We start from the raw sequence: 27,333 nt of genomic DNA, 5'->3' as shown, positions 1-27,333 counted from the left end.
ATTTTTAAAGATCTGCTGTATAAGGAGATGGAAGAAGTTCTTGTTAAAACGTAATGCAGTTTTAAAAGTCAAATTATCTCGGCAAAGCAACACAGTGAAACACCAAAATGGTAACAAATCTTCAAAGCGGAAATGAACCTCTTTAAAGTAGCTTCTTAGAGACCCTGTTCCCAAGTCTCAGAAGTTTCTGATCACCTATTGATAATTTAATATTTTTGTGAAGATGATCTCTTAAATATCAGTCATGAAGGCATAAAAGAAGGGGGAAGGGAGGGGAAAAAGTGTCCTGGCCAGGCATTTTCAGTAGGTGCCCAGGAAACACTGCTTCCCAATTTAGCCAAGCTGAGATATGTACGAATCAGGTTCTCTGGAAACACTGAACTTCATGCAATAGTTGACATGAATATTTTGCCTTTCTATCCCCAATGAGCAGTATGGATTCAACAACACAGGTGTTGAGCTGCACATAGTAGCTCTGCATTGCTCTCTCAGAAATCTTCAGAGCCAAGAGATGTTTCTGGTGTTCTTCAGAAGTTCGCTGGAGACTAGCAATGAAACCCCTTTTTGCAAGAGTGGTCCTTTTGCTACCTGACATCAGGTGATTACAGAAACTCATAGCAGATTCTTCCACTGTAGCAGTCAAAGAGGAGAGGTGCTTTCTGTGGTGTCTTCAGCCAAAGGCAGGGGAAAGAAGAATGGCCCTCATAAAGGATTCTGCTGTTGTTGCAGATCTGCTCAGTTTGGGAAGAAAATCTTTACTGCAGATTGCCTATCTCCTGAGTGACTGAACTAACCACCGATTTATTGAACATAAAAATACCTTTACATAATGCAGTTGCAGGAAGAGGTTATTTAAAAAAAAAAAAAAAAAAATATATATATATATATATATATATATATCCCCAAAAGACATGGCCTGTCAGTGTTTTGTATAGAACCTAACCCAGCTGGTATGTTTATGGGAACACTGATGGATTAAGTCTCAAGCAAGGTCTGAAAAAAAATCATGTAGATCTTAATGTAGGCTTAAAAGTAATCAGAGCCCAGTCAAAACCCAGTTACTTCTAGGCATCTGCATGAATAACGTATTAAGTTGTCATGCTTTTGACATCAGCTGTTTCTACTATTAGCCTGAAAGCGGAGAGTTTGGGAATTACAGTTTTGGATTTACCCTTCTCAGATCCAAAAAGGGATTCAAATGGAATAGTTTAGTGTTTGGACTCAAGACCAGGTTTTGAGATAAGAACAGGTTTTATTAGTGTTTAGACTTCTTGTTGAAAGAAAAAGAATTAAACTCTGTAGTGGAAATGGTTCTGCTCTAGAACAGAAAATGTGGTTTAACTCTTACTATTATAATTTTAGAGAACAGTGTTAAGGCCTTTAAGCCCATTTGTTGCAAAATCTGGCTCTGATGTTTCTATTGGTTATGGTTAGTATTTGTGGTATAACAACGTGTTACGGAAACACAGATGCATTTGTAGCTTTAGCTTCAGATGGTGCTTTAAAGAGTGTTGTAGACAAGGTGAAATTTGTACTACAAGACTTGGATGCGTCAACAATAGCTGAGAAATATCACTTAATAGAGGACACCAAAGGGTCCCTTGTGCTGCCCTTGTGCTCTGTTTGTGGCCCTGAAATGTCAGAACTTAGCAAAAACATCTGACATCTAGCAGGTGCAGAAATGCACTACAAGTTTGGAATTAAAAATGCTATTGCTGTTGATTTAGCTCTGTTAGAACAATCTAATATAAAGTGAGGTTCACACAAAAAGTAAAGCACTGTCTTGGTTTATTTTTCCACTTCATCAGGACTTAGCACTTCTTTAAACTGTTGACAATTTCAGAGTGTCCACAGTCTACTTTTAAATTGACTGTAGTCCAGTTCAGAGAGTGCAGTATGTAAAGCCACTTTTGTGAAGTCTGTTTATAGCAATGGCTTCAAATGTAAATGGCCTGTTGTCACTCACCTGAAGCAAACAAGAGGTTGAAGGAAGGGACAACTGAGGATGCTGGAATTCCATTAGAGTATTGAATGAAGCAGCCCGCACTTTTCTGTAAGGCACCTGTTGTCCGAATTGCCACGCTGATACATATAGGAGTTCTTCTGATGTCACTTTGTTGCTACTTAAAAGAAAAAGCAATTGAGGGCAACACTAGGTTCATTTTTTGCTAATCTATTTCCCAGTCCTTAGCTGTTGTATTTGGATTAGCATCTTTTCGTGCAGTGTTAATTGAATTGAAAAACTCTATAGTAGTCATCACTTTACATCATGGTTGAGATTAATTGGCAGAAGCTGAGAAGTTTGTAGTACCATTACCTATATCTTACCTGGTCAGAAAATCATGTCAATATGTCTTGCATATCTTTCACTACAATTTGCTTTTACTGTTAAGTACTTCAGACTTCTGTGGAGTAAACTTAGTGTGGAATCATCAGGAGGTTCCAATTCGTGTGCTAATGGCTAAAATGAAAATGCTACTTCATCCTGGAGTATCATAAACCAAAGAAAACCTGGTTCTTTACATATACCTCTTGTGACACGCAACAAAACTGAGATAAATACAGATGTCTCAGAAAATCTTAACTTTATTTTCCATGTTTATGTTTGAAAAATATTGCATACAGGGATACTCAGATTAGTGGGCCTGTCTACACTTAAAATAATGTAAAATGCATTTTTTAGCATACAACAATTTTTACGCTAAGTAAATATTACTTAATAGGAACAGAATGTTGGTTTGGAAATAAAATGACATTAATTATCTGAATAATGTTTCAGAATGGAAATGAAAAATACATAAAGCATTTCTGTTAGAAGTATAAAATGTATTGCTGAAAGTCAGTTGGTATCTTGATGATTGTTTTTCATTATTCTGTTGTTCTTAAAGTAACTTTTTAACATAATTTGGCCATGCCTATTGCCACTCTGCTAGTCTTCAGAAAAATTTATTTTGTAACTATGCAGAACAGTTGGTCTGGGATGCCTGCTCTGTGCTTGTTCCTGGCTATAGGTCTGCAGAGTTAAGCTTAAATCAAAGGTTAAGGAAGTTGCCTTACAGGAATGCAGGTTAGTCCCTACAGTATTTAAATTGCTGTCTTTAGAAACAAACAAACGCACCCAAACTTTTCAAGACTTACTCTGTAAGATATTAATATCTTATCTGCAAGATATTAATGTTTTTCAAGTGTCAGACTGGTAGAATAAATTTGCCAATGTTTTGAGATTACTATCTAATTCTTAAACAATTTTTAAAATAGTTTTCAGCACTTAATTATGACCATTTCAATAAGGCTATTCTAGGTGATGTTCAAAAGACGAAGGAATTGCACATCCACTTCTTGTTGCCTCTAGCCCTCTGATGTGCAGTGGGTATGCAAGGATTATGGTGAGTTATGGCAGTTGTAGCAAAAAAATAGAAACTAACTTCCTTTGTCACGGTTGCTCGATTTTTTTCAGAGTGCCTATTTCAAGTTGGCGGTGTACTTTTAATCACTGCATGTGATTAGGATCCTGGCTTCATGTGTCATCTGAGAAGTGGCACCTTAAAGCACATCCCCACTGAAACAGAACAGGATCGCTAGGGTGTTACTAGACACATTGTGACACATCCTTTCTCGGCTTAGCCTGAGGTACCTGAGTTGCAGAACAAGATGGTATAATTAAAGAGCAAAACCTTATCAGCATGCTTTCTAGGTGGTGGAACTAGTATTCCAGACACCCCATTCACCTTTGACAGCAATGACGTTTGGATATTGTGAAGTTCCTGGGTTTATTCCATGTTTTGATAATAGACTTTTCAAACACGTTCCTGGGTTTACTGTGTGCATGCCTGCCCATCTGTTTGTTTTGGGGTATTTTGTAGCATAATTTTGATCTGTAGTACCTGTAACTAACGATAAACAGTAACTTTGAAACAATATTCTGCTTACGTTGTTTTCATATCATTAGGGAAAAGTGAAATTGATGTATTCCCACTTTATACTGGATGCTGCAAACATAATAGATAGTGCTGATATAACTCAAATGAGCAGATTGACTGCCATGTGATTTAGCCAATATGACTGTAAATATTAGCAGAGATACCTCTCAGACTTTTGTAACCTGAAAAATAATCTGGATAATCTTGGGTGTAGTTCTTGGTAGTTACTCAAGTAAGTTGAAATAGGACTATAAACTTTCACACTATTTATTCTTCACACACCTCAGAGTGTTTCCTTCTTTCTGGTATTTGCTTTCGGATCTACTACCTACTGTGAAAGTTCTGCTGTAAAAGAAGTTGCTTTACATGAGTAGAAGGGATAGTATCTAGTGTTTGAGTCTTTTTCAACAGAGGTAGAAGCTTGTTCCACGTTAGTGTGGTTATCATCGTTTATTTAATGATATGTTTTCTTAATGTAAACCTTCATGGTGAGATCAAAGGCAGTTATGCTTGCTATAACTTTAGATCACAAATCCACAAAACCAACTTCTAGTTACAAATGCCAGCCTGAAAAACTCACACTTTCTTCTCCTCAGCATGTGCTTGTCAACACACACATTCTGTACAATGTGATAAGACACTTTTAGTTAACATGTGCATGCAACCAAAATAGATTAAAGGCATGTACTGAAATTTTTAACACAGTACAGACTAAACAGGAATTTAAGGCATGTTAGAAACAGGGAGGGAAAGTAATTGTGCTCATTTATTCAGTTTTAAAGTGAAACCAAAACTATTACATAGCTTTCTAATCGACAGTCAGAAATGGGTCTTTTGAAATAGTAAGCATACAAAAAAAATCAGGTTTAGAAATATGAGAAAAGCACTAATCTAAAGGAGGAGACCAGTTTACTAGAAAAAAAGTAAATACAGGAGATTGCCTCACTGTACTTGCGTTTGTATAATTAAACTTCCAGCAGTCAGCTGCTAACTTAATAGTATCCTTAAAACCTTTATTAGGGTGTTGCTCCTTTGACCTATAAGAATCTGGCCTTTATGTCCTTATCAATGTCTATGTAATTCCCACTGCATGGGATGCAAGTTACAGACTTGTAATAAATGACAAAACTGTCATGCAATCAGAATTCTGGTTTAACGAGCTACATGCATAGTACAGCAGAGCCAGATGCCTTGCTGGGATCCTGCAACATGCTCTGCTTTCTGTGCAACATGCTAATAAGCATTCTCACATCACTTCATAGGTGTTCTAAAGAGCGCTGAGGAAACTAGCTCCTCTGTGTCCTGAAAGGTTAGCAATTCCTATTTCGAGTCCTTATTCTTAAAATGAGTTCTAATATATACTAGAAAACTTGCAGTTCTGCAGTGACTGTTCAGCAAGCCTAAAGAAATCTCTCTTAAGTCCTAACAACTGCTGCCAGATGAAAAGGCAAAAAGAAAATTAAAACAAATAGCAGAAGTCAGGATCATTTTGCATTACACTGGTCATGCTCTGTCCCTTAAAATACCATTTTTGTGCTTATTAAGCATGTAGGGGGAGATTTGTTTTTGCCAAGCTGCTGTTCAGATTCCTAGTAATCATATACAGGTTGTTAGAAGTGCCTTTTTCTGCATGCTTTTGATACGTAAGCTAACTCTTCTTGTATTAGGGTGTGAGGATGGTACCTGATGCTTCCCAGCTGCTGGGAAAAACAGGGCATTTCATGACAGTTTCCTGAAGAATGTTCTGTCCTGTCTCCTGCACTCCCCACACTTTTCTCTCCAGATCCTTCTTCCCCCTCAATAAAAGTGCAGTTAAATGATGTTGCCCAACATCTTATTCCTCTGCTGCTGACCCAGCCTAGACATGACATCAGTACTGGGGTAGGATATGTCAGCTTCCTCAGCATAAAGTAGGAGAAACTGCGCTAAATAGTTCTCAGGGGACGAGGAGTATATTACAAGTTGCATACTTCAGACAAGCAGAATGCAATCTCTTAGAACAGGCAGACAATTGATATTAGCTGCTTAGATTTTTATCACTTAGGGGCAGTTCATACCAAGTCAGGGAAGGTAAACCAAGTTTAAGAGATGACATAAAAGACAGGGCAAAAGCAGATCAATCAAGCAAGTCAAATTCATTTAAAAAGGTCCAGTGGAAAGTGATTTGGTCTCAGAAAAATGAGGCCAGCAGCTAATGCAAAATAAAGCAACCCACTTTCATAGACAGACAAAAAGCATATGCAAGGGCTGTTATTTTAGTGGAGCTGATGTGCTTAAGAGCCACATCTTAATCTGTAATCTTTGATAACTTGCAGCTTTAGATATACCCATGGGTGCATCTGGCTGTATGTAGCTTAAAGGCCAGCAGTCAAGAATAAAAGGTGCAGAACTAGTCTAATTACTCATTTGTTAGAGGTTTTTTTTGCCCTGCCTTGAGGGTTAGAGAAAATAGCATAAGGACAGCAACGCTCTTAAGTCCAGGCTTTTAACTCCTGTAGTTATGGAGTTTTCAAAAGGCCAATCAAACTGCCTTCAGAACTGTTTTGGGCCATCTGACCAGCATAACAAGAACGAGTACCTGGCCTACTTCTATGCCACTAGAAGGGATGAGGTGGTGCTTATTTTCTGTCTCATTCATAGAGTGTTTTACAGTTTCTTCCCTTTGCCCCGTCTTGGCCAGCTGCCGCTGGTGAGGGTTAGATTTCAGAGGTCAGAGACTCATGTGTTTGAGACAGCCTGAAATTTCTGTAAGGTAACAACGATTTTTAAAAAGCAAAGCAAAAATTGAATATTTGAAAGACGGACAGAGGCATAATTAATACTAAAATTTACAGAACTGTTGAAAAATCATGTTCCAAGTTGTAGTTCAATCAGGTAACAGAAGCTACAACAGTCAGAGATCATTTTAATCGTACCAACAATTGCCCACTATACACAAAATAGCAAAGGATACAGGGTCAATGGGTCATCAGGGATATTGGCTCTCTAGTTAAGAGAACATGAAAAATTTGGCATCCGATGTCTACCTATACTTCTGAAAAGCAAATAGGCAACTACAGCTTTACCTAATGTAGGTAAGGTTTAATGAAGGATAATTGATCACTCAGAGAATTCAATGTAAAAAGACCACTGAGTTATGAAGTCTCTGCCCATAGTTTTGTGGGTATTAGAGTGGTATTTGACTTCATCAGTGGATAAGAAAGTAGGACTCCTGTTGCAACTGAATGTTACTGAGTGAACAGCTGGGGTTGCAGGAGCTTTTTTATTGTTTTGTCCTTTAGACATGTGTAATAAGCAAAATGCTAGAAATAACTTAATTACATTTCATTGAAAAGCTGAAAAAATCCACCTGAAGTGTAAGTTTAGCCAAGGCCACAAACTCATGTGAGTTTTAAATATACATAATATCTTACCATACCAAAGCATCTCAAGGCTTTTTTTAGAAGATCTATAATACCACTGTTAAATGAATGAAAACAAGCAAGTCTTTGGTTTGAGAGGCAACAGCCAAAATATTCAGCAACAAAAAGAAATCACAGAGACAGAATGTCCAGAAATGGAAGAATGAAACAAGGTCAATAAAGAGTACCTAAGGCACCTTGTTTACAGTCATCTTTGCTACACTCCTTAAGACCTCCAAATAATATATAAAACTGCAAATGCTAAGGAATGTGAAGATGAAACAGCTGAGGATAAAATACATTACTCTTATTCCTAGTTAAAATTCCTGTGATCAAAGGATGTGAATAAATATATTTTTTCCAAGCGATAATGAAGTACAGAGAATCAGAGCTAGAATAATGAATGAAAGGAGGAATTAGTGCCATTAAGTTCATTTGATATCCATGAATTGCAAACCAAAATGAAGTAGAAAAGAAGGCTGGACACTGAGAAGTGGATATTTTCTTTAATAATGTCTAGTGCATTTCTCAGTCTCAAGTACTATAGAAGGTGGAAATACCCCCTTAATTTAAAAATTAAAAAAAAAAAAAAGGAACATTTTGAAGGGGAATGGGAATTCAGTTTATTCTACAATAAATATTTTTAATCACCAGCACAACTGAGACTTCCATCAAATGCCATATGTAGTTGACTGGTAATGTAAGCTACATCTGAGGACAGACTGGTTATGTTTTGACCACTCCTCCCTGCAAATCAATACCAATTAAAAAAAAAAGGAGGGGGGGGAAATCCCATTACTTCTTTGCCTCAGTACTAGATGGTTTGTGAAAGTGAGTCAGCTGTATTGAGTCGGTTTCCCTGTTCTTATACTAGGAAGTAGAGTTTATCATTAAAGCTCTCTTTAACATAACTGGCTTACTACATGTTTGCTGAACTGGGGGCAAGATGTTCAGTAAGTTTCAAAATTTATGTTCCCTCCCTACTCCCAGCCAGAGGGAAATTGATCCCTTTGCCTACTTTTCAAGACAAAAAAAAAGAAAAACCTTCTATCCATCTCAGTCTCTGGCCTTATTTGAATATTAGTTCATTTATACACACCTCTAAAAGTTTCAGAACACCATGAGAGACTGGAAGGAGAAATCACCATCTGTAGGCTTCCAAATGTGTGCAGCGGAACAGAAAGTCAGCTTAGCTGAACACTTCAGGGGATATAAATACTGTAATGTTTTTCACGTAGTTTTGGGAATATCAAACTGAAGTCTGCAATAGCCAGAAGCCTGGTTACATTTTAATGCATATTAATTTAAAACTGTACAACAGCATTTAGTGTCCACAAAGATGATTGTTACACTTTTTGGCATTATTTGGAAAGCATGTCAAGCTTTAAAGTAGAATAAGACGCTACTGTCTTTCAGTACCTAGCTTACACTGAGAATTTGTGCTCACAACGTACAAAAAACCACAAAGGCTCTCCTTGTCGTCTGCTTTTACCTTGTGTTCTCCCCTCAGGTATGGCCCATCTCCTGTTCCCTCGGAGCGACCTTTGGCTATGTGGCTGGTCTGATTATTGCACCTCTGTGGATACACTGGAACCGGAAGCAGCTTACATATAAAAGCAGATAACTGGAGCAAAGAGAGACAAGGTATTTCTTTGTGCAGATTCCATACAGACTGTGCAAAAGTTGTTGTTTTTATAAGAGAGATATATATATATGTATAGTCAAAGCAGAAGACTATCCAAATTAAATCAGAGTATTTCAGGCCAAGCATCTCCACTCAATAAAATCATATAGATGCCATTTCAACATGGTGCAGTTTTTGCTTCCTCTAGACTATGTAACCCTGAGAGACTGTACCTTCCAGTCTGAATAAAATATTTCTAACAGATGTGGTGGCTTCTTATTACAAGTTCGTTGCGTTTGATTTTATTCCTGTGGAATTCACCAGCTGTAGAAGGCAGAATCATGGTTTCAGCTTTCAAACTTGTAACAAGTTCGCTGTGTACTTAATGCATTGTATTTAAATTCCGTAGAATTTCACAGTAAGCCTGGCCATTGTCAAATGTATCTCATGTGATCAAACAGCAGTTTATGCATCTTGAGCCTATTCTTTTCTTCACTGTGTGTTTCTTTGGAGTTAGAATGGCTATAATAGCTTCATCAAAAACGGTCTTCAGTCCTTTCTGTGTTAAAGCTGAACATTCCACATAGCAGTAGGCTCCTATCTGTCAAGAAAAAAGTTCATTCAGTAGCAATATTTTTCAGTTGCTCAGTTCTATCTGCATTATTTTTTTTCTATAGTGACACCACAATGTTTGGCTGCAGTCTAGAAAAGTCATCTGAGTGTACTTCCCCCTATAGGATAAAAGATTTGTGTTTTGGCCAAAGATCTGGAATGTACTTAAGTTGGTTTGGTTTATAAAGGGAGCATACTAAATAAGCTCTTTAGATTAGCAGTGGGGTCCTAAGGTATTTTTGATAGCTAAACAGCAAAAAATAATTACAGAATTACATGACTGATTTATGTTTCAAAAATAAGGCTCTATGAATAAGTGCTCTGATAAGCATTATCCATGCAGTGTGTTAAAATGCTAGTATATTATTCTCAAATAATGTCTTAAAGATGCTGCCAACTTTTTCCTAGAGTAGGAGAGGCCACTTCCAACTTCAACCACTCTGTCATTTTAATTCTCTCTGACTAATGCTCATGTAGTTTTTATCAGTGTCTACACAGAAAGTTAGAACTATTACTAACAGGGAAGTGCTGTTGCACAGGTCTACTTGTTAGCTGTATTCAACAGTATAAGCAAATACTGTTAACTGGTAACCAGACATAAAGTTTCTATATGTTGACTGGTAAAAGAAATGGGTGAAGTGGTAAAGGAAGAAGTCAACTGGAAATAGGCTTTTCTGCTTCTTTGCTACTTGGTTTCATGTAGGAGTATCCAGTTTACCTCTTTCGCTAACTTCTGTCCTTGCTCCACAGATATGGGCTTCTCTTTCATATCATTCAGTCTTGCCAGAGTTTTTGGGTCATCGCGAAGATCAATCTAGTAAGAAAGATTGCAGTCACGTTGGATTGCTTTTTCTAAACAAAAGTCAGCAGACTATATGATACCCTCTTTGTAAAGCAGAATTATTTATTTAATGGAGTATTACGTTTGCAAAAATGGATTTATGTCATGATTCAGATTGCGAATCCTTCCTGATCCAAAAGCCCTGGCAATTTAAGCTGTGAACTACTACATTTAATCCAGAAAGAACAAACATTTATCCTGTAATTCAGCTCTTCAATTACATGTGATCATCTCAGAACACCAGAAAGTATATCCAGCAGTGGAAGAAAGATTAACCCAAACATAATACCAACATGTGGGTCACTTTGTAATTTAAGGCCAGTCCACTGCCCACAAGAAGAAATTGTCTCACTTTTCCTCTTGCATCTTTGCTTCAGCAAATATTGGATATGACTAATAGCTGCAGACCCAAGTAATTCCAGTAACATGAGTATGAACAGACAGTTTTATTTCATAAGTCCCATAACTTTACAGAAAGTCACAGAGAGATGCAGCCCATCTTGCATATATTTTAACAAAATGGAGGTAGCTCATTAGAGGACAACACATATCCAGGTTCTTCTGCCACTTGTTAGGATTGTTCCTCCAGAGCCAGAAGGAGATGCTGCTCAGGTCCTGTTGGGCCTGAACTTCCAGCACACAGAAAAGACACCATACAATGATCTGGGTTGTTTAAATTAAAGTAGAACAGAACCAGATGTACCTGTGTTCCTACTAGTAAAAAGGGAACATTAGGTGCATATTCCTTCAACTCCGGTACCCACTCTTCCTTCACATTTTGAAATGAAGCAGGGTTTACCACTGAGAAGCAGATAAGGAAGACATCGGTCATAGGATAAGATAAAGGTCTCAGACGGTCATAGTCTTCCTGAGAAAGAAAAATTCTGTTATCTGAAATATTAAATTGTTGCTTACATTTTGTTAATTTTAACAGTTATATTCAGAAACTGTATGCATATTTCAGGAATTCTGATGAAGCAAACTTTCTGAATGTTTACAGCTATTCCAGGTTAGTTAGTATGGCAGAGCCAAAATCTGCATATAAAGGTAATTACGTGTGAATATAAATAACAAAAAATGCTGTGTGTTAATACTGGTGGAAAGTTACTTCTGTATGAGAGTATGCAGAAGACTACCCTTTAAAAAGTTTTCACTTCAAGAAAAAAAAGGCTTATGATTCAAACATACTTGTAGATCAAAGATTCCCATTTGTTTGACCAAAGAGAAATACACAGATGTGACTGCTATAGGGCCATCCAGGTTATACAAAGCCAGGCTAAGTTGAAGCTATTTAATGCACTTAAATTAGGTGTTCTCTTTTGAATCATATGTAGAGATGATATTTAAGTCCCTCCTTAGAATTTTCTGTCTGTCTCTTAGAAACCTTACCGTCCTGTTGCTAATGATGACGGCAGACAAAGTAACAATCAGAAAAGACTCTTGTCCAGAGTGCTTTCTGTAAGCAAGCCCAGCACAGAGTGGGGAAGGAACAGAAATTAAAGATCAAGAACGCTGTCAGGTGAACAGTAATGCCCTCTGGGGCAAAGGGGAGAGGGAGGTAGCATGAAAAGATTATTATTTGGGTTATTCAGAGCCATAGCATTTAAAGCCACCAGTCCTACAGCCAGGGCATACAATATCCTGGCCACAGAGGCACACAGGAACATTGTCTCTACTGTAAAACAGACAGAATCTCTCTAACAAGAGAGAAAGTGGATTTTGCCATGGTTTTTAGCTAAGAGCAGGAGGGAGCATTCCCCAGCTTTTCTCTGCAAGGCTTCCTTTTGTCTATGGCAGTGAACCAATGCCCTACCATTCCTACCTTAGGCTTTGTGGTTTGTGGGTTTTTTTAAAAGAAGAGAAAAAACAACAACAACAAGAAACATAGATAACCAAGACTGAGCCCAGGCATTGCAGAGACAGCGAAGAATGCTGGTTTTATGCCTTCTTTTCCACGATAAACACCACTTCAGTATGGCTGCTGCAGCAGCCTCCCTCTTGCCTGTGCAAGGCCCCCATCTTAATTAAATCTCACAAATATTGGAACAATCTGTTCATTAAGTGTAGAAACAGAAATGTAATTCAACTCTACGTTTGAAACAAGACAGAAAATTACATTTTCGTTTCCTTGGCAACTGTCACATAAGCAGATTATTAACCTATAGTTACACCCTCAAAAAAGTCCTTCCTTGATTGTTACATTTTAAAGATGGCATCACTAGAATTTCAGAAAATGTGTGAGACCTCCCTTGGAGCAGGTTCTGCTAGACCCGTCTTTTCATTTGGAAGTCAACAGCTGCGGGAAGAGGCTGCTGCCCTCATCGTGACATGGACAAAAGAACAAGCACTGTGAGGAGATTCTGCATTAGCAGGGAGGCCAGTTGGCCAGTTCTCTTCAGTGTTTATTTACACAATATTCTGTTTTGTAACCAGCATTCTCGTGTGCCTTTTTGATTATCCTCTCTACTGCCAGTTGAGCATGTTTAGCTGTAAACATGGGCTCCCAATTTCACAACCACAGTAACTGATACTACTGTGAAATCACAACATTTGACAGGCCTTTCTGAAGCTCAGTTGTCTCCCTGCTGGTGTCAGGCTCCTATCCTGTTTCAAAAAAAACAACAGTAACCATGTCTTTTCCATATCTGTGGATGTTCATCATAGAAGGCAGAAATGACTTTAAAAAAAACCACAACAGCAACTTGAAACTAGTTAACACTATTTTTTAAAGCATGTATTTTATGTTTCACTTCTACTACTGAATGTAGTTAGATCCTGCTGAGGGTTGCCACTCCATTTTCTAGGGTGGAGACCAAAATCCTAAAAGAAGCTTCCCAACTGCAAATTAGACTAGTCCCTGGAGTACAAAATGTGCATGCAAGAACACACAGGCAGATCTGTCAGTTGCTTTCAAATTCAGCTCTACTAAATCCTATGCAAGGTATTACTGAAAAGATTTTCTTAAAAAAAAAAAAAATCTAGTTTGAAGTCATAATTTATTCCTACTACCAAAAAGTTGCCTTCACTATATACAACATTTTCCAAAAACCTCACACCTGGGTTACAATAATTAGAGCACTGTCTGCACGGAATACTGGAAAACATTTCATTGTCACCAGGAATTACTGTTCGTCCACTGACCTTAAGATACCTCTTAGATTATCCATTTCAAATTACAGATGGACCTTTTATTTATATCAAATTCTAATAATTTTCTGATCTTGAAGACAAGCTACATTTGCATAGTTTACTTCAAAACCTTCATATTTAGTTTATCTTTTTAAATCCCAGTGGATACAAACCCCTGTGCATTTGGGACTGCACCTCGCTTCCCACGTGCTCCTCAGCACTCATCTGGGAGGGAGCAACGTTACCATGTTTTAAGGCATGCAAGTTGCTGAACTGATTCCTGCCCCTGCATCTACTTATAAGCTTTTTGATCTACACCCTGTCCCATCGGCACTGCACAAGCTGTGGGCCCATCCTGTGTAATTAAGAAGTTAAACTGAAGGCAAGTACAATGTGATTGGACGCATCGTGTACCACGGCCAAAGATGTACGTGGTGTTCACTACAGCGACTTCACTGCATTTACACTTACTTAAATTAACAGAGAATTTGGCTATACCCGCCAATCCTGCTGCCTGACACAAGTCAGTGCTGTCAGGCTCTCCTTTAAACCTTGTCTGTGCTACAAAAATTGGGATTGTATTGATACTCATAATGGTAAATAATTCTAATAAAGCCTCCTTCCACATGATTAGACTGGTCCTGGGTCCTCCTAAGAGACAACGTGGCTTAAATGTTGCCTGCATCTAGCAGGCCATCTGTGCTTAAAGACTTCTGCTCCCCAACAGTCCTTCCAAAATAACAATTGAACCTGAAAACTTTCTCTGATGTATTTGGTTTAAGGAACTGCTGTGCTTGGTAGAAGAATCTGAAACACCAAATGAATTTAGACTGAATATTAGAGAAGCCTGGAAAAATATGATTGCTTCAACTATAATTTATTTCCTGAATCCAGTGTAAGGGAAATAAATGTGGCTTATTCTAAAATTAAATGCAACGGCAAAATCTAATTATACTAGCCAGTCAACATAAATTCCAATTTGAGTGCATGTACACACCACGCTGTACAGCAATTAGACTTCCAGTCTAATTGGGGGAGGCACTGCATGTATATTTAGGCACTAAAAGTATTTTAAAAATTTAAGTGGAATATTTTAAGAGTGTGAATAAGATGGGCAAGGAAGCCACTAAGGATCAAAATATGCAGTACAACTCTCAAAAACTCCAGGCTATAGTGAAATGGCTCATTCTCCATCACACTATGATCTTTAAAACAAAATTGTTTGCCGTTTGCTGAAGCAAATGAATACAGATAGAAAAACATGCTGAAAATGTGAGAGTTAAAATAACTTTAAATAAATTTGACACGAGTACATTGGTTTAATTAATGATCCCTATAAAAGATATTACATTGCGGCAGGACCCTCCATCATTTGTGGCAACCCAGGGCAGCTGCCAATAGAGAACAGACACGGGAAAGGACATGAGATGGAGGAACTAACGACTTGGCTTCTCAACTACAAAGTGGGAAGGACTGGTTTTTGTTTTGTTTTGCTTTTAAGAGGGGAGAATGGAGATTCATACCTTTCAATTTTCCTTTCACCCTAGTTTTGATATTATGCGGCTAAGTCTAGCATTGCCTTTATCTCAGCTCCTTAGAATCTCTCCTTTAGGTCTCTTTTTCCATGTTACAGCACCTAATAATCTGCCCTTCTGAGTTTTCCTGCTGCCTTGTACTTGAATACTGAATCACTGATTTTCACTGTCTTTTGGGTGTTCAGGTGAATTTGTTTTAGCATGTCCAAAATTTGGCTATTTCTTTTCCTGACATTTACCTGCTAAAATCAGAGGTCTTGAGGAGCTTTTTATATGCAGACTGGAGAATGGTATTGCAATTCTGCAGAATGATATTCATTTCAAGGGTTTGCTCAGACTGAAAGTAGAATGCAATGCTGTACTTCAAGTTGTACAATTGATTTTGAACTAATATTTTTTTCCCCAGTCCATGGGTATCAGCTGAGAGACACAGCTAAAACCACACAAACTGTATTCCTACCTCTGCCACTGCCACTGAGCAAATTATTATGCTCTCTCCACTTGCATCTTCCCATCCATAGAGGTTTGCTATCTTAATAATGCATTAGTCTTTGCAAAGCACTCCAAAAGCCTTTGATGTACATAGCTTATGTGCAGTGGGATGTTTTTTAAAAAAATAAACTAAGGCAAAGAGAAGTCTAATAATTTCTGGACAACCTTCCTGACCCACAAAAAGCATTCTTTCCTTGTATTTCTTAGAAATGTGAAGAGGTGGAGGCACATTTGAGATCACATAGTACTAGAGGCCCTGCAGCTCCCATTTTATGGTATCACGGTCTTCCCTGCTCAAGTTAAAGTGATGGGGACAGAGACCCTCACCCTCTCTCAGAAATGTGAGACGACAGGCCTGCTTCTCCTCTAGAGTGGCATGGGGGTCTCTCTATACAGTTTGGAGACATGAAAGGCAATTAGAGGGGTCAGCTTTGCAGTCAATACCTTCCCATGCCTTGACCAAGACTTTTGAGGAAATTCACACCTCTCAGATCTGCTGTTACAAGAATCGAAGATGTTAATCTAGATCTGTTTGGGTTTTGGGCTTGGGTTTTTTCTTCCTTGCAAATATGAGGGCTTGTGTCTTTAAGAAAATGAGAGAAATCAAATTCAGGTATGTCATTAACATTGTGGCAGGGGCCCCGAGCAATGTATGTCATGCTTATGTTTTAATCCAGGCCCAGTGTTTTGTCCACTGATGGAGCCGAAGTAGTTAATGATTTTATGTGTTTCGCAGCTTAGGAACGCAATTTTAACGATACATCTCCAGTTATACCGACATACTCTTATAAACAAAAGGATGTGCCTATTTTTTTTATATTCTGAGAAAGTATAAAGTAGATGGGAGGGAACAACATAAACCTTGTACAACTGGAAGAAAAACTGGAGCTTAACAACTCTAGGTTTGTGATCTCTGTGTTAGCAACCATGTGTTGCTTTCATAACTTACAACAGCAGTCGTAAGAGGAGGTTCTCACTCCCAGCCATCTGTTTTTAGAGGGGAAGCCAAAAATAGACATCAGGCAGAGTTGCCAGAGGAATCCAACCTTCATACAGTGAAGGGTAATCACTGCTGCTCCTCAGAAGGTCTCACTGAGCCACACATACGTAACGTGCTGGTGTCCGCAAAGCCAAGTCCCAACCAGAAGTTCAAATTTTAACCCATTTCATAGTAGGGCTTGGTAATGACAGTCAAAAGTCCTCTCTCGATATGTATTTCCATGCTTTAATTTTCAAAGTGCATTTCAAAGCTGTCATTCAAGACTGCTTTTTCTATAGCTTTCCTCCCTGAAAATGAATTTCCGTTTCAGAAGGCCTCCTGTAATATTTCAGAACACATAACAAGTGAGCCATAATAACTGTTGTATCTAATATGTGCCCCGGGGACTGAGTAGCAGCCCATAGTTACCCCAGTGGGCACATCCTGCCATCTCCCCCAGATTATTTGGAATTCAAGGCGGACGTGCAGCTCTGCCATAAGCACCAGGCAAAGCCTCCGACAACAACCGCCTACAGACCAGGAAACGGAGTTCACCCCGCAGCATCGCCCTGTGGTTTCTGATCCTGCGAGAGAGAGCCTTGGGTGGGGGAGGAGAGAGAGGGAAGTGGTCTGTACTGCCCCATGCCAGGCACAAATTGCCTCCCTGGCTAAAAAAATCTCTGTTGGTTTGTTAGGGCTTTTTTTTACCATAAGCCTTTGGAGTGTCCCCAGGACAGTGGCTTCCCGGCACTGCCACTCACCAGGCACCACTAACGCAGGAGCATTTGGCAAGCGGCAATTTGCCCTGACGCAGCATTGCCACAAAACGACTGCTTGTCCGATTCTGCAACCCAAGGCCTGTTACGCTGATCGCTACATTTGATTTTTCAGTCACCTACAGCTGTAGCCATCAGGTTCTGAACACGCAAAGCGAGATGTGGTGATTATTCCCTGGCTGCAGGGGAAAAGTGCCTTACAGACCCTCTGTCTCTTCACAGGCTTCTGGGGATGCAGCTTGCATTGCTAAAGAAAGCAGAATTGTCCAAGTGTGGCTTCTTCGCACACGTTTCCCAGGGAGTGCAAAAAGCTGCCAATTTGGGCCCAGCATCTATTTTTAATTTATAGAAATGGCTGCAAGAATGCAGGGTAAGTGCTCTCCCATTGTATTCTAAAAATGAAGTAAGCTGATCTAAATCCATCTCTCAGTTCCTGTGAGGAGGACTGTTCAAAGGCAGTATGAATTATACATTGAAAAAGCCTAGGGTTTGTGAATTACAATTTTTTTTTTTTCTTTTGACAAAACTTTCCTTCTGGCATACTTGAGGACTATGCAGCTGCTTACATGTCAGAAAAGCTTTTCTGTATAGAGAGAAATAACTACCTGGAAGATGGAGCCTAGTAAGATGGATTATAGAGCATTAGAGAAAAGAGGACAGAATATTCCTTTAATTATACATACAATTGCTTTTAAGTGATCAGAATGGATCCCAGTCTTAATGTGGGATTAAATACTGTTCAAATCCTACATTTTGCCATGTGGTGATGCTAAACTATTAGCCTAGACAGTCTCAACAGAACGCTCCCTCTGTCACCACAGGAACTTCAGCTTGCTGGCTTCTTTGTGGTTTTCTAAAAGTAGAAGTCCTCGAATTTTTTTCTAGTAGTCATTATTTTAGCATCTGTAACAAAAGAACATGGATTCATCTGACTGCAAACAGTATTGGCAAGCACAGTTTCTCTTAAACGCCTTATACCAGTTGCTTATCCACTATGGAGCTCCTAAGAAGTGGCAAAGCACCTGCCGTGGGCAAAGCGCTTTCATCCCTTTCCCATGAGAAATCACGAGGCTGTGGGGCATTTCAGCATTTCAGTGCCAGCTCCCTTCTCACTGTCAGTAACTTTACAAACACTGCTCTTCCCATACAGCATTTCCACTTTCTCCAGGAAAGCAACTCACCCCAGTTTTGTTAACTGCAGCCACGAACAATCAGGATTTTCCACTCTTTCAGATATGGGCAATCAAAGGAAAAAAAGCAGAATTCACCCTTGGCGCAAGGGATCCGGTTGGACCCTCTGCTGAACCTGCTCTTTGGAAAGATGGGTTCTTTCACTCTGTTTTCTACAGAAGAATATGACCATCAGTAAATCTGTTCTCACACAGAAAACAGACTATGGAATACAGATGGTTTAATGTGGTTTATCTACATAATATCAGGCATTAGAACAGACTGCCCAGGGAAGTGTTTGAATCACTATCCCTGGAGCTGTGTAAAAGATGCATAGATGAGGTTCTTAGGGACATGGTTTAGTGAGTGTTAACGGTTGGACTCAATGATCTTGGGTGTCTCTTCCAACCAAAATGATTCTATGTCTTTTCATGTACTAACTATATAAATCCTGCTCCAGCAAGAAAGACTTTTCAGTTAGGTATCCCATTCCCTTTCACTTTTTACAAATAAACACCAGAAGCACATTCTTCAGTCCAGTGTTGAGTAACAGCTTTGTAAGACAGAAGACTAAGCCTTCACACTGAGTCTTCAAGATTAATTCCCATCACGCATCTTCTCAAAAGACAAAAGTACCAGAGTACCAGTGTTATCATGTGCACATGGAATAAACACATCACAGTGAAGGAGTTTCTGGAATTAAGGAGTTCCTAAGAGTCTTCTGCACCTTGTTTTATGTCAAGTCCCAATTTATCAGTTCCCATTGAAGAACGTGGTAAAACACTCAACAATTTCACTGCAGCAGATGTTAAGGAAGTTGAAAAACTGCCTATGTTTTGGTTTGGGTTTTTTTCCTAATTGAGGAATATGCAGCCATCTCACTGCCTGTGCCTGGGCTATCTGTTGGTCATAACTAAAGATGCAGCCCAGGTCACGCCTGGCATCCAGCCCTTACTGACTCCACTCCTGCATCCCAACTGGAAACCAGACCAACAAGGAACAAGCATTAAGTCCTACGGATGATCTTTCAGCATTCACAGCTACATCTAATTTAGAGCACAAGCTGCCTAAGGCACTTTCAGTCTGTGTTTTATTCATTTGAAGCAATAAGCTCACCTAGGATGCTGATAGATGTTCCTTTGCTCCAGAGAGTAACGCTGCCACCTGCATTTCAATACACACACCAGCGAGTGTCATCCATGGCAACGAATGATTGCACACGTGCCATGACGTGGGCGCAGCACGGAGCAGGACTAAAACCAGCTGAGGACATTAGCCACTGACAAGTCAAATGACACAACCTCCTCAGAACTGCTGAAAGCGTCATGCAGCGTTCAGACACATTTTTGTTAGCACAGATGATCCAGTCACCAATCCAAACCAATAGACTGCTCATAAAACCACAGAACAGAGCAGTAAAAAGATACAGTTCCACTCCTCTCTACCCTCATTTGGCATTTATTCTAATTAGAGAAGGGGCAGTTCTCTTAGAGATGTAACTGATTATTTGGAAGTTTTTGAAAAACGTCCTGAAGCTCTGTCCCAAAGCATCCATTTTAGTAATGTTGTTTTTTATAATTCACAATAAAACTGCAGGATTTTGAATCGGTGTGCTTTATATTATTTCTTAAAGCCCAAGTTCCTAGAGTCTCATGGTTATATAAAGAAAAATCACATCCTTTTCACCTTTAAATGAAAGATAAATTTCTAGTACCCCACAGATACAGAGAAAACTCAAATACATGAAGCCCAAAAGCTTCAAGAAAACCCACATCCAGCAAAGGGCAAATTCACAAACCATTTTCATTTCCTAGGTTTTTTAGGTATTGGTATTTAGGTATTGTGGATAGCAATAGCTGTCTCATCATTTCAAATGCCTGGGACTGACAAAGCCTCAGTATTCATGAAGTAGGTTTTATGTCCACTTTGTCCATATGTTCTCAATAAAGAACTGGAACAAAGCTACTGAAGTCAGCAACATGGTGCCACTAACACAGTTTTGGTTCAGACCCTCACACATGCTGTACATCCTTCTGCAGTGCAGGTGTGCACTATGGACACAGTACTCCACATTATATTCAGTTTGTTATAAGATGTAGTTTGGAGGCTGAATCAGAAGTAGGCTATACATGAAAAATATGCAAGTTTTATACTTGTGATATTTACCAAAATACAAAGAGCTCTTTGCAAATGAAACTGATTTCAATCAAGAAGTCTGACTATGGACCTGCCAAAAATTCCCAGGGTCTCATATGTTCTCTATCAGAGAAACTGCCAGCTCATGCCACCTTACCCAGTTGTCCCACTCCATCACTCTCACCTCCTGCAGTACAGCTGTAGATTATGTGTTACTCAACCGAGTGCAGGTGCAAACTCCATCTTAAAATGAAGTCAAGAAGTAAGAGGATACATGATAAAATTGTACTGAAAGAGCAATAATTGCCACTTATGTTCAGTGTTGCCTTTTTAGCTGGTGATGTTTGTTTAGCATCAAAAGATGTCACCGTACCTTGAAGAAATTATAAATTAGTAAAATCTAGAGAGAACTCTGTCACAATCTAAAGGGTATCTACTAACTCTTAACCCAAGAAAAAGGGATTTTTACTTGACCACATAATCAATGTTTAGCAAGAGTGTCTCCATAAAAATGTGCTTAAAAATTGAAGTTTCAGAGAACCTCTCAAACATAGTTTGCTTTGCCATTAATGTACCGTTAAGTGGGTGAAGACATTCTGGATTGACATTTTTTTAACACAACCCTTACATTTGATTTTAACATAACTCAGTGCCACTATTCAGAAGTGCTGTGGGGCTTTTGACAGTAAAACCAAAATATAATTGTCTTGAGTTTGCCACATATTTAGTGAATGCTTTTGGAACTAAGAGAGCCTGAGACTCCCCATCTGGTGATAACAATACCTATCTTTCTAGGAGAGACACAACACTTTCAAAGTGTGAGTCCCAGCTCACAATGAGGTGTCTGAATGTAAGCTTTGCACTGGGATTATTATTGTCAGAAGGCCATTTTTAAAAGTCAATCTGAAGGTAAGAGTCCCTTTCCTTTTAAAGGGAAAGCCTGTCTTTGCTTAAACACTTCTCAAAGAGAACTCTTGACATGGAGGTGGTAAGCCGAGGCACTTCACCTCCTTCTTTTGCCTTGAAAAACTTCAATGCCAGAGAGGGAATCTAGGCACTTTTAAATTTTATCTGCAAATATCCAGTTGTGGCTGCAGAGTTTTTGAATTGTCATGGCTGGCGCATCCTTCGGCAGGGAGCAGCTCGGGCTGAGCCATCCCCAGGCCAGCCGGGAGCGAGCCCACAGCTACCAATGCAGCTGGGACCATGGCAAGGGAGAACGCACGTGAGACGACGGAGGCACAGGGGACAACAGAAAGGGGACAAGATGTTAATTGCTAACGTGTCATTTTTAGATCTGCCAAAATGATGCTATAGGTTTACAGCTGTACAATAAAGTGAGGCAGGCTTTGCATTGTGCGAGACCATCCTCGCTTGTTCCAGGCTTGCATTTGGCATGACGGGTGCATGGTAGGTGCACCTCAGAAGAAGTAATGGGGTCCAAGGAGGGACATTTCTATTTCACAACAGACCAGCCAAAATGACCAGCAGCTGCCTCTTCTTTCAGTAGGAGACTGAAGTGGTACCTGCTAGAGCAGGGCTACCAACCAAAGCTGAGACAAACGGCCAGCAAGGAGTACAAGGATTACTGCTATTTCTTGTTTTATTTATAGCAACCACCACAAGTTTGGTGACCATCCATTTTAATAACCTCACCTCCACCCCTCTTTCCCACAGGCACATTCACAGTTATAACCATTTGTTTTTACACCTGGCCTTAACGCAGACAATGGTCTCACTAATACCTGACTTAGCTTTACGCACTTGGGCAGCCCAACCAATTTTAATATAAAATTGCTTTTAATATCAGAGCCTCTGTTACAACAAGAAAAATCAGTGTATCTGAATTAAGATGGCTGTGGCTACAACCAGAGTAGCCATCAGTATCTGAGTTGAGAGAAACTAAGAAGTGACTTGTTCTGCTCTTGTGCTTAGCATGTTTTGCAGCTACTGTTTTGGTGACAGTTTAGCAGGTACTGAGAGCTTTACTGTTATCAGACCTACAGCTTGTCCTACACGTATTAGGGCCTTTAAGGCAGAGAAATAAAAATGGAAAGCAGAGGAATGCAGTTTGCCTCAGCTCTGTCCAACCAGGCCACGCTAGTATCACAGCAGTAAGAAACGCTGAGGGATATAAATGTTATTATTAGGCATTGCACCATTGCAAGATTCACTCTGCTCCTTCTGTACCCTGATCTGCGCTGCCCAGCTAGTGGCTTGGTGCCAAACCTGCACCAGCCAGCCACGCTGTGCCTCAGCGTCTCTCTTCCAGGGGCAGCAGGAGCAGCACAGGCTCTGCTCCTGCATCCTCCCTCCAGGTCCTGGCAATCCTTCACAGCAAAGACACATGAGCAGAGCACCTGTATGTGGTCAGGACATACTGGAGGACAGGGACCACACCATAAATGAAAACCCCTCAGCAAAAGAGACTGAAAGGAGGATGGATCCTGACTACCATTTTAAGCAGCAGCCTTCAGTATGGAGTGAAATCCCCAAGAGGTAACTCCTGTGTGTCCTCCCACTTACTCCGATCACTTAGGACATGGCAAGGGGACATGGCAAGGGGACACACAGCACACCTCTTCATTAGTGTTTACAGACATCTCTCTAAAAGTTTTAATATCAAGTGAAGTGGCAGTATTACTTATGATAATCACTTGTCACTAGTTGAAAAGCACATGGTGAAGTTGACAAACCCCTGATGAAGCCACAGCTCCCTTTCTCAGGCTGATTTTGCCACGTACCCCTGCTCCACAAAGAGCAGTACTGACGTAGTTATTCTCTGAGAGCAAGAGACACTACTGCAAAGCCAAAGGCATCCAAGCATCAGCATCATGAGCACGTCACCTTTAAACTTCAGTGCATTAATGCACCCAGCTCCGGGTGATGTAGTTCCATGTTCCGCAGTTCTCACCTTCCTGGGGAAACCACAACCCACACCCAAGCCACCCAGTCTCAGAGCATGGCTATGTGCAGCAGCCAGGCGACAAGAAGCTGCGGGCTCCACCTCTGGGAGGAATTGCCAGAGGAATGTCCTCTCGGCCACCACCTGCACCGAAGTCCCCTCCACCTCCCTGGCACGGGAGCCTGCCTCCACAGCTGCAAACCCAAATGGGCTCCAAGAGCCTCGACTTCACAGCAGCTGAACTGGCTATTTTCTGCTAAACCAGGGCCTCGATATTTTCAGCCAGAGAAAAGCCTGCCTGAATTCACATACACAGAAAGGGGGGAAAGGAAGGTCTGTCTGCCTATAGACCGAAGTTTGTGAACTGCTAGTGTCATTTTTCCCTGCTATATACAACCTGGAAAAAAATGGGATTTTAATAGATTTATTCTCAACCCTCTTAAAACTCGCAAAGATATGAGGCATTATGTCATCAGTATAATTGCCACATCTGATCCTGTGTGTGTTGTGAAGAAGTGAGCTAGAAATGAGTACTGGATGACATGACTCCAAAGCTTGCAACTCCTCTGCCAAAGCGAAGTCTGTCACAAGTTGCTAAATACATAACCACGCAAGTTAAAGAGATGCACAGGCTGGTATTTCAGGGAGTTGAGCCTGCTGTGCACCAGCTAGAAATAAAAAGGTTGTACTGCTTCATGCATGGATTTGGAGTAGGTCACTGTCTGAACCTACACTGACCCCCCCACTCCTCTTGCCCCCAAAATGAGATCTGTAGATTGCACCTATGCACCCGATCCAGAGCTGGGAGTATAAACATGCTGCGGATCGTGAACTGCTGAGATACCACAGCAATCACACACTGCCAAGTTTAGATAAAATGATACTGTCAGGCCAGTATTTTACAGTATAACTACTTGGGAGTGATAGAATTAGAAACAAAAGCACTGATGCATGCTGGCACAGAAATCCCGACTTTGAGCAGCAAAGAATGTGAGCCATACAAAACTCTGTGCAAACAGTAGGCATGTACAGATGCAGAGAAGACACCATCAACTCGTCTCTTTTCTGCTCTTTACTATATGTATTTAAGCTTTAAAATAAGCTTTCTGTTACCACATAGCTCTGGGAAGGCAGGCTTGTCAGCATGCCTTCTGACGAAGTAGCTGAAAGAATTAAATTGCTGGATTGGTGTCTTCACACAGACACCCCATGAGCATCTCCTCAGTTGTGCTGGATGTTGGGATGGGGGTCCCATCAGCAGCCCCAGAGGTCTGCCAGTTCCCCCAGTACACTGAAGTGGTAAAGATTTTATCAGCACCGCAGGTCTGACTAAAAGGGGAGTTTTGCCAAGAACAGCTCTATTTGTAAAGGTAGCCCCACTAAAACAGCCTACGTGAGCTGAGGCTGAACTAGGCCAGCTAGATCTGGTCCTGGGTACATCAGAAACTGCTCTATAATTCAAACTTAAGATTTCAGCTTCTCAGAATCTGGGGGGAAAAAAAAAAAGCTTACCTCAAGTTTTTACACATCTGGATATACAATTTCACACTGAAAAGTTTTTCTTAGTATAACAAGAACACCTTCGCTTGCTGTTTGCTGCAAACTGCCCAGTTTACCCTACTAGCTTTTGAGAAGGCCAAAGGTCACTTGGTTTTGTACACAGCACATTCAGGCAGAGTGGGATACCACAAAACCACCTTAGTTACAGTTACACAGAGTTAACAACACACACTCCCATTTATAGCGACCAGCCAGCACAAGCAGTTTGAAACAGCATGCACAAATAAGCTATGCATATGTGCAGTAGTGCTAGGGTTGCTTTTGCGTTTTCCAATGCTTACTATTAAAAAAAAAAAAATAGTTGCATCTTATCTAAATGCTTTATTTGCCTGAGCACTAGATCCTCATTTTGTAGCATACTTAAGCAATATTTAAAACAAGTCGTGTTTTGAACCATTTACTACTAAAAAAAGAGGACTATGACGGTAATAAGAAATGCACTTAGCTTGTTTTAAATTTGACTAGTTTGTGTTTACGTCAGTGAGATGACAATCATGAAGTCAGTCTTTTTGGGAAGAGTCCCAGCCTTCAGGTATCAGGTTTCTGGAAACAGGGCTGTTTCCTACAATTCTCCCGGAATTAACTTTATTGCTGATTTCAGTTTAACAAAGACATCAAAGATGGGTTAAATGCTGGCTCCCTTACTTAAGGCTGTATGCAGACGTAAAAAGGTACACTAATTTAGGCAGCAGTTGTTCAATTAAGTATAGGAATAACATGGTTAAAAATTATAGCTTCAGTCTATGTGAACCCAGTGGGATTATCTTACTGGTTGCTCTTTACAACAAGGAAGCACGTCTGAGGTCATGTGAGACCAAAACACATGCTCACATTGCAACAAGAAGTTTTAATACAAGGAATACACAACTTTACAAAAACCCACGCAGCATTTCTGTATATGCTCTGCACCACCCGAGGTCGGGCCCTTCACAAACTATTTTGTTTCGGATAAGGCACCTCCAGAGAGGTGGGAGTACTTGAACCCAGGAGACCGTGCTCAGCCCCGCAGTTGGTGCCGTGCAAGTTGAGCCAACCAAGGAATAACTTGAATAATGGAGCCCTTTAGAACCTGCTACACCAGTGACCCCTCTGAAACATCAAGCATTTTATCCATCATTAAAGTTACTTAAGATACGTGCTGACATAACATCTTTCACAACCGGCTGTAGTCATCTTAACCAAATGAATCACTTGAGTTGTCTGGGATAGCGGAAGAAACCCAGGTAGCTGCAAAGGCAGCAGCTGAGAATTACATTTTATTATTTTCCACCTTTAAGTTGAACGACTCTCTCTAGCTATTTAAGAGCTGCTAAGCATAAACCAAGCAAGCTGTGGCAGTCTGGGTCTCTATCCGACCTGAGGCGTTTGAGGCAGCAAGTTCCCTCCGTGCTGCAAGAGGCACATTTCCCCACACCCAAAAGCCGGCGGGAGGGTCCCCGCTCCGGAGGGTCCGACCCGGGGTGATGCCCGGCCCGGAGCACTGCGGGCGCTGGCACAGCCTGGGCCGGGCACACCGCTCCCCCAGCGCCGGGCCACGCTCCCACGGAGCCCGGCCACGCACCGCTAAAAATAAAGCCCTGACCGCCCTCGGGAATAAGGGCTGGATCGATGTTTTTCTTTTAAAGCTGTTTTTCTATCAATCGCCGTCCCCCCTCCCCCATCCAACCCGCCTCTGAATCACCCAGCCCGGACCGCAGCCCTGCAAATAACTTCAGCGCCGGGAGCGCCGCGGGGACGGGGAAGGGGCTGGCGCCGGGGGGACCGCGGGTAGCGCTCGGCACTCACCTGGCCGGCGGTGTCGTACAGCCCCAGCAGGTACTGCTTGCCCCCGACGGTAACGCTGACTGCGAGGGGGGAGAAACACAGCGGGTGAAGGGGGGCAAACGGCGGCCGAGACCCCCCCGCCCGCCGGCAGGGTAAGGCCGGGGATGGAAGGAGGGAGGGAGGACGGCGGCTGCTGCTGCCGCCGCCGCCGGCCGTGCCCCCCCGCCCGCTCACCTGCGTAGTGGTCGAAGACGGTGGGCACGTACTCCTCGGGGAAGGCGTCGTTGGCGTAGCTCATCAGCAGGCACGTCTTACCCACGGCGCCGTCCCCCACCACCACGCACTTCAGCATGACCGCCGCGCTGCCATGGGCCATGGCCGGAGCCCGCCCTCATGGCCCCGCAGGCGCGCCCCGCCGCGCCGGGGCCCCCGGCATCGCCGCTGCCGCCGCCGCTCAGCGGGCGCCCCCGCCGGCCCCCGCCGGGCGCG

At 41.2% G+C, this 27,333-nt stretch overlaps 2 protein-coding genes across 5 annotated transcripts in view; one reads left to right on the top strand and one right to left on the bottom strand.

Annotated features, from left to right (window-relative positions):
• Positions 1–10,507, top strand: part of PIGF (phosphatidylinositol glycan anchor biosynthesis class F) — a 22,583-nt gene extending 12,076 nt beyond the window's left edge. For 2 of the 3 annotated variants that reach the window (XM_082047950.1, XM_082047951.1), the window contains exon 6: positions 8,832–9,127. In XM_082047950.1, the coding sequence (XP_081904076.1) occupies positions 8,832–8,945 (114 nt within the window). In that variant the 3' untranslated portion in view covers positions 8,946–9,127. Of the gene's footprint in view, positions 1–8,831; positions 9,128–10,307 lie in introns of those variants that run through there. The other variant, XM_082047952.1, reaches the window with a different exon arrangement.
• RHOQ (ras homolog family member Q) lies at positions 2,569–27,333 on the bottom strand. 2 transcript variants are annotated; one of them, XM_082047953.1, is made up of 5 exons: positions 27,079–27,333; positions 26,866–26,924; positions 11,102–11,266; positions 10,276–10,371; positions 2,569–9,546 (listed from the first exon to the last, which is right to left on the bottom strand). In XM_082047953.1, the coding sequence occupies exons 1-5, from the start codon at positions 27,218–27,220 to the stop codon at positions 9,391–9,393; spliced, it is 618 nt and encodes a 205-aa protein (XP_081904079.1). In that variant the 5' UTR covers positions 27,221–27,333; the 3' UTR covers positions 2,569–9,390. The 2 variants fall into 2 exon arrangements, with proteins under 2 accessions (XP_081904079.1, XP_081904080.1); XM_082047954.1 differs by having other exon boundaries at positions 2,569–9,542.

The sequence above is a fragment of the Streptopelia decaocto genome (genome assembly GCF_964273445.1).
Source record: "Streptopelia decaocto genome assembly, chromosome: 3".
In the NCBI taxonomy this organism is placed as follows: Eukaryota; Metazoa; Chordata; class Aves; order Columbiformes; family Columbidae; genus Streptopelia; species Streptopelia decaocto.
The sequence above is the reverse complement of the archived record's forward strand: the minus strand, read 5'-3'. Positions and strand labels throughout refer to the sequence as shown.

Coding starts and splice junctions, on each gene's coding strand:
- RHOQ (XM_082047953.1), bottom strand. CDS start 27,220: ATGGCCCATGGCAGCGCGGCGGTCATGCTGAAGTGCGTGGTGGTGGGG. Junction 26,925..27,078: donor CGTCTTCGACCACTACGCAG/GTGAGCGGGCGG, acceptor CCCCCCTCGCAG/TCAGCGTTACCGTCGGGGGC. Junction 11,267..26,865: donor TGTACGACACCGCCGGCCAG/GTGAGTGCCGAG, acceptor TTTCTTTCTCAG/GAAGACTATGACCGTCTGAG.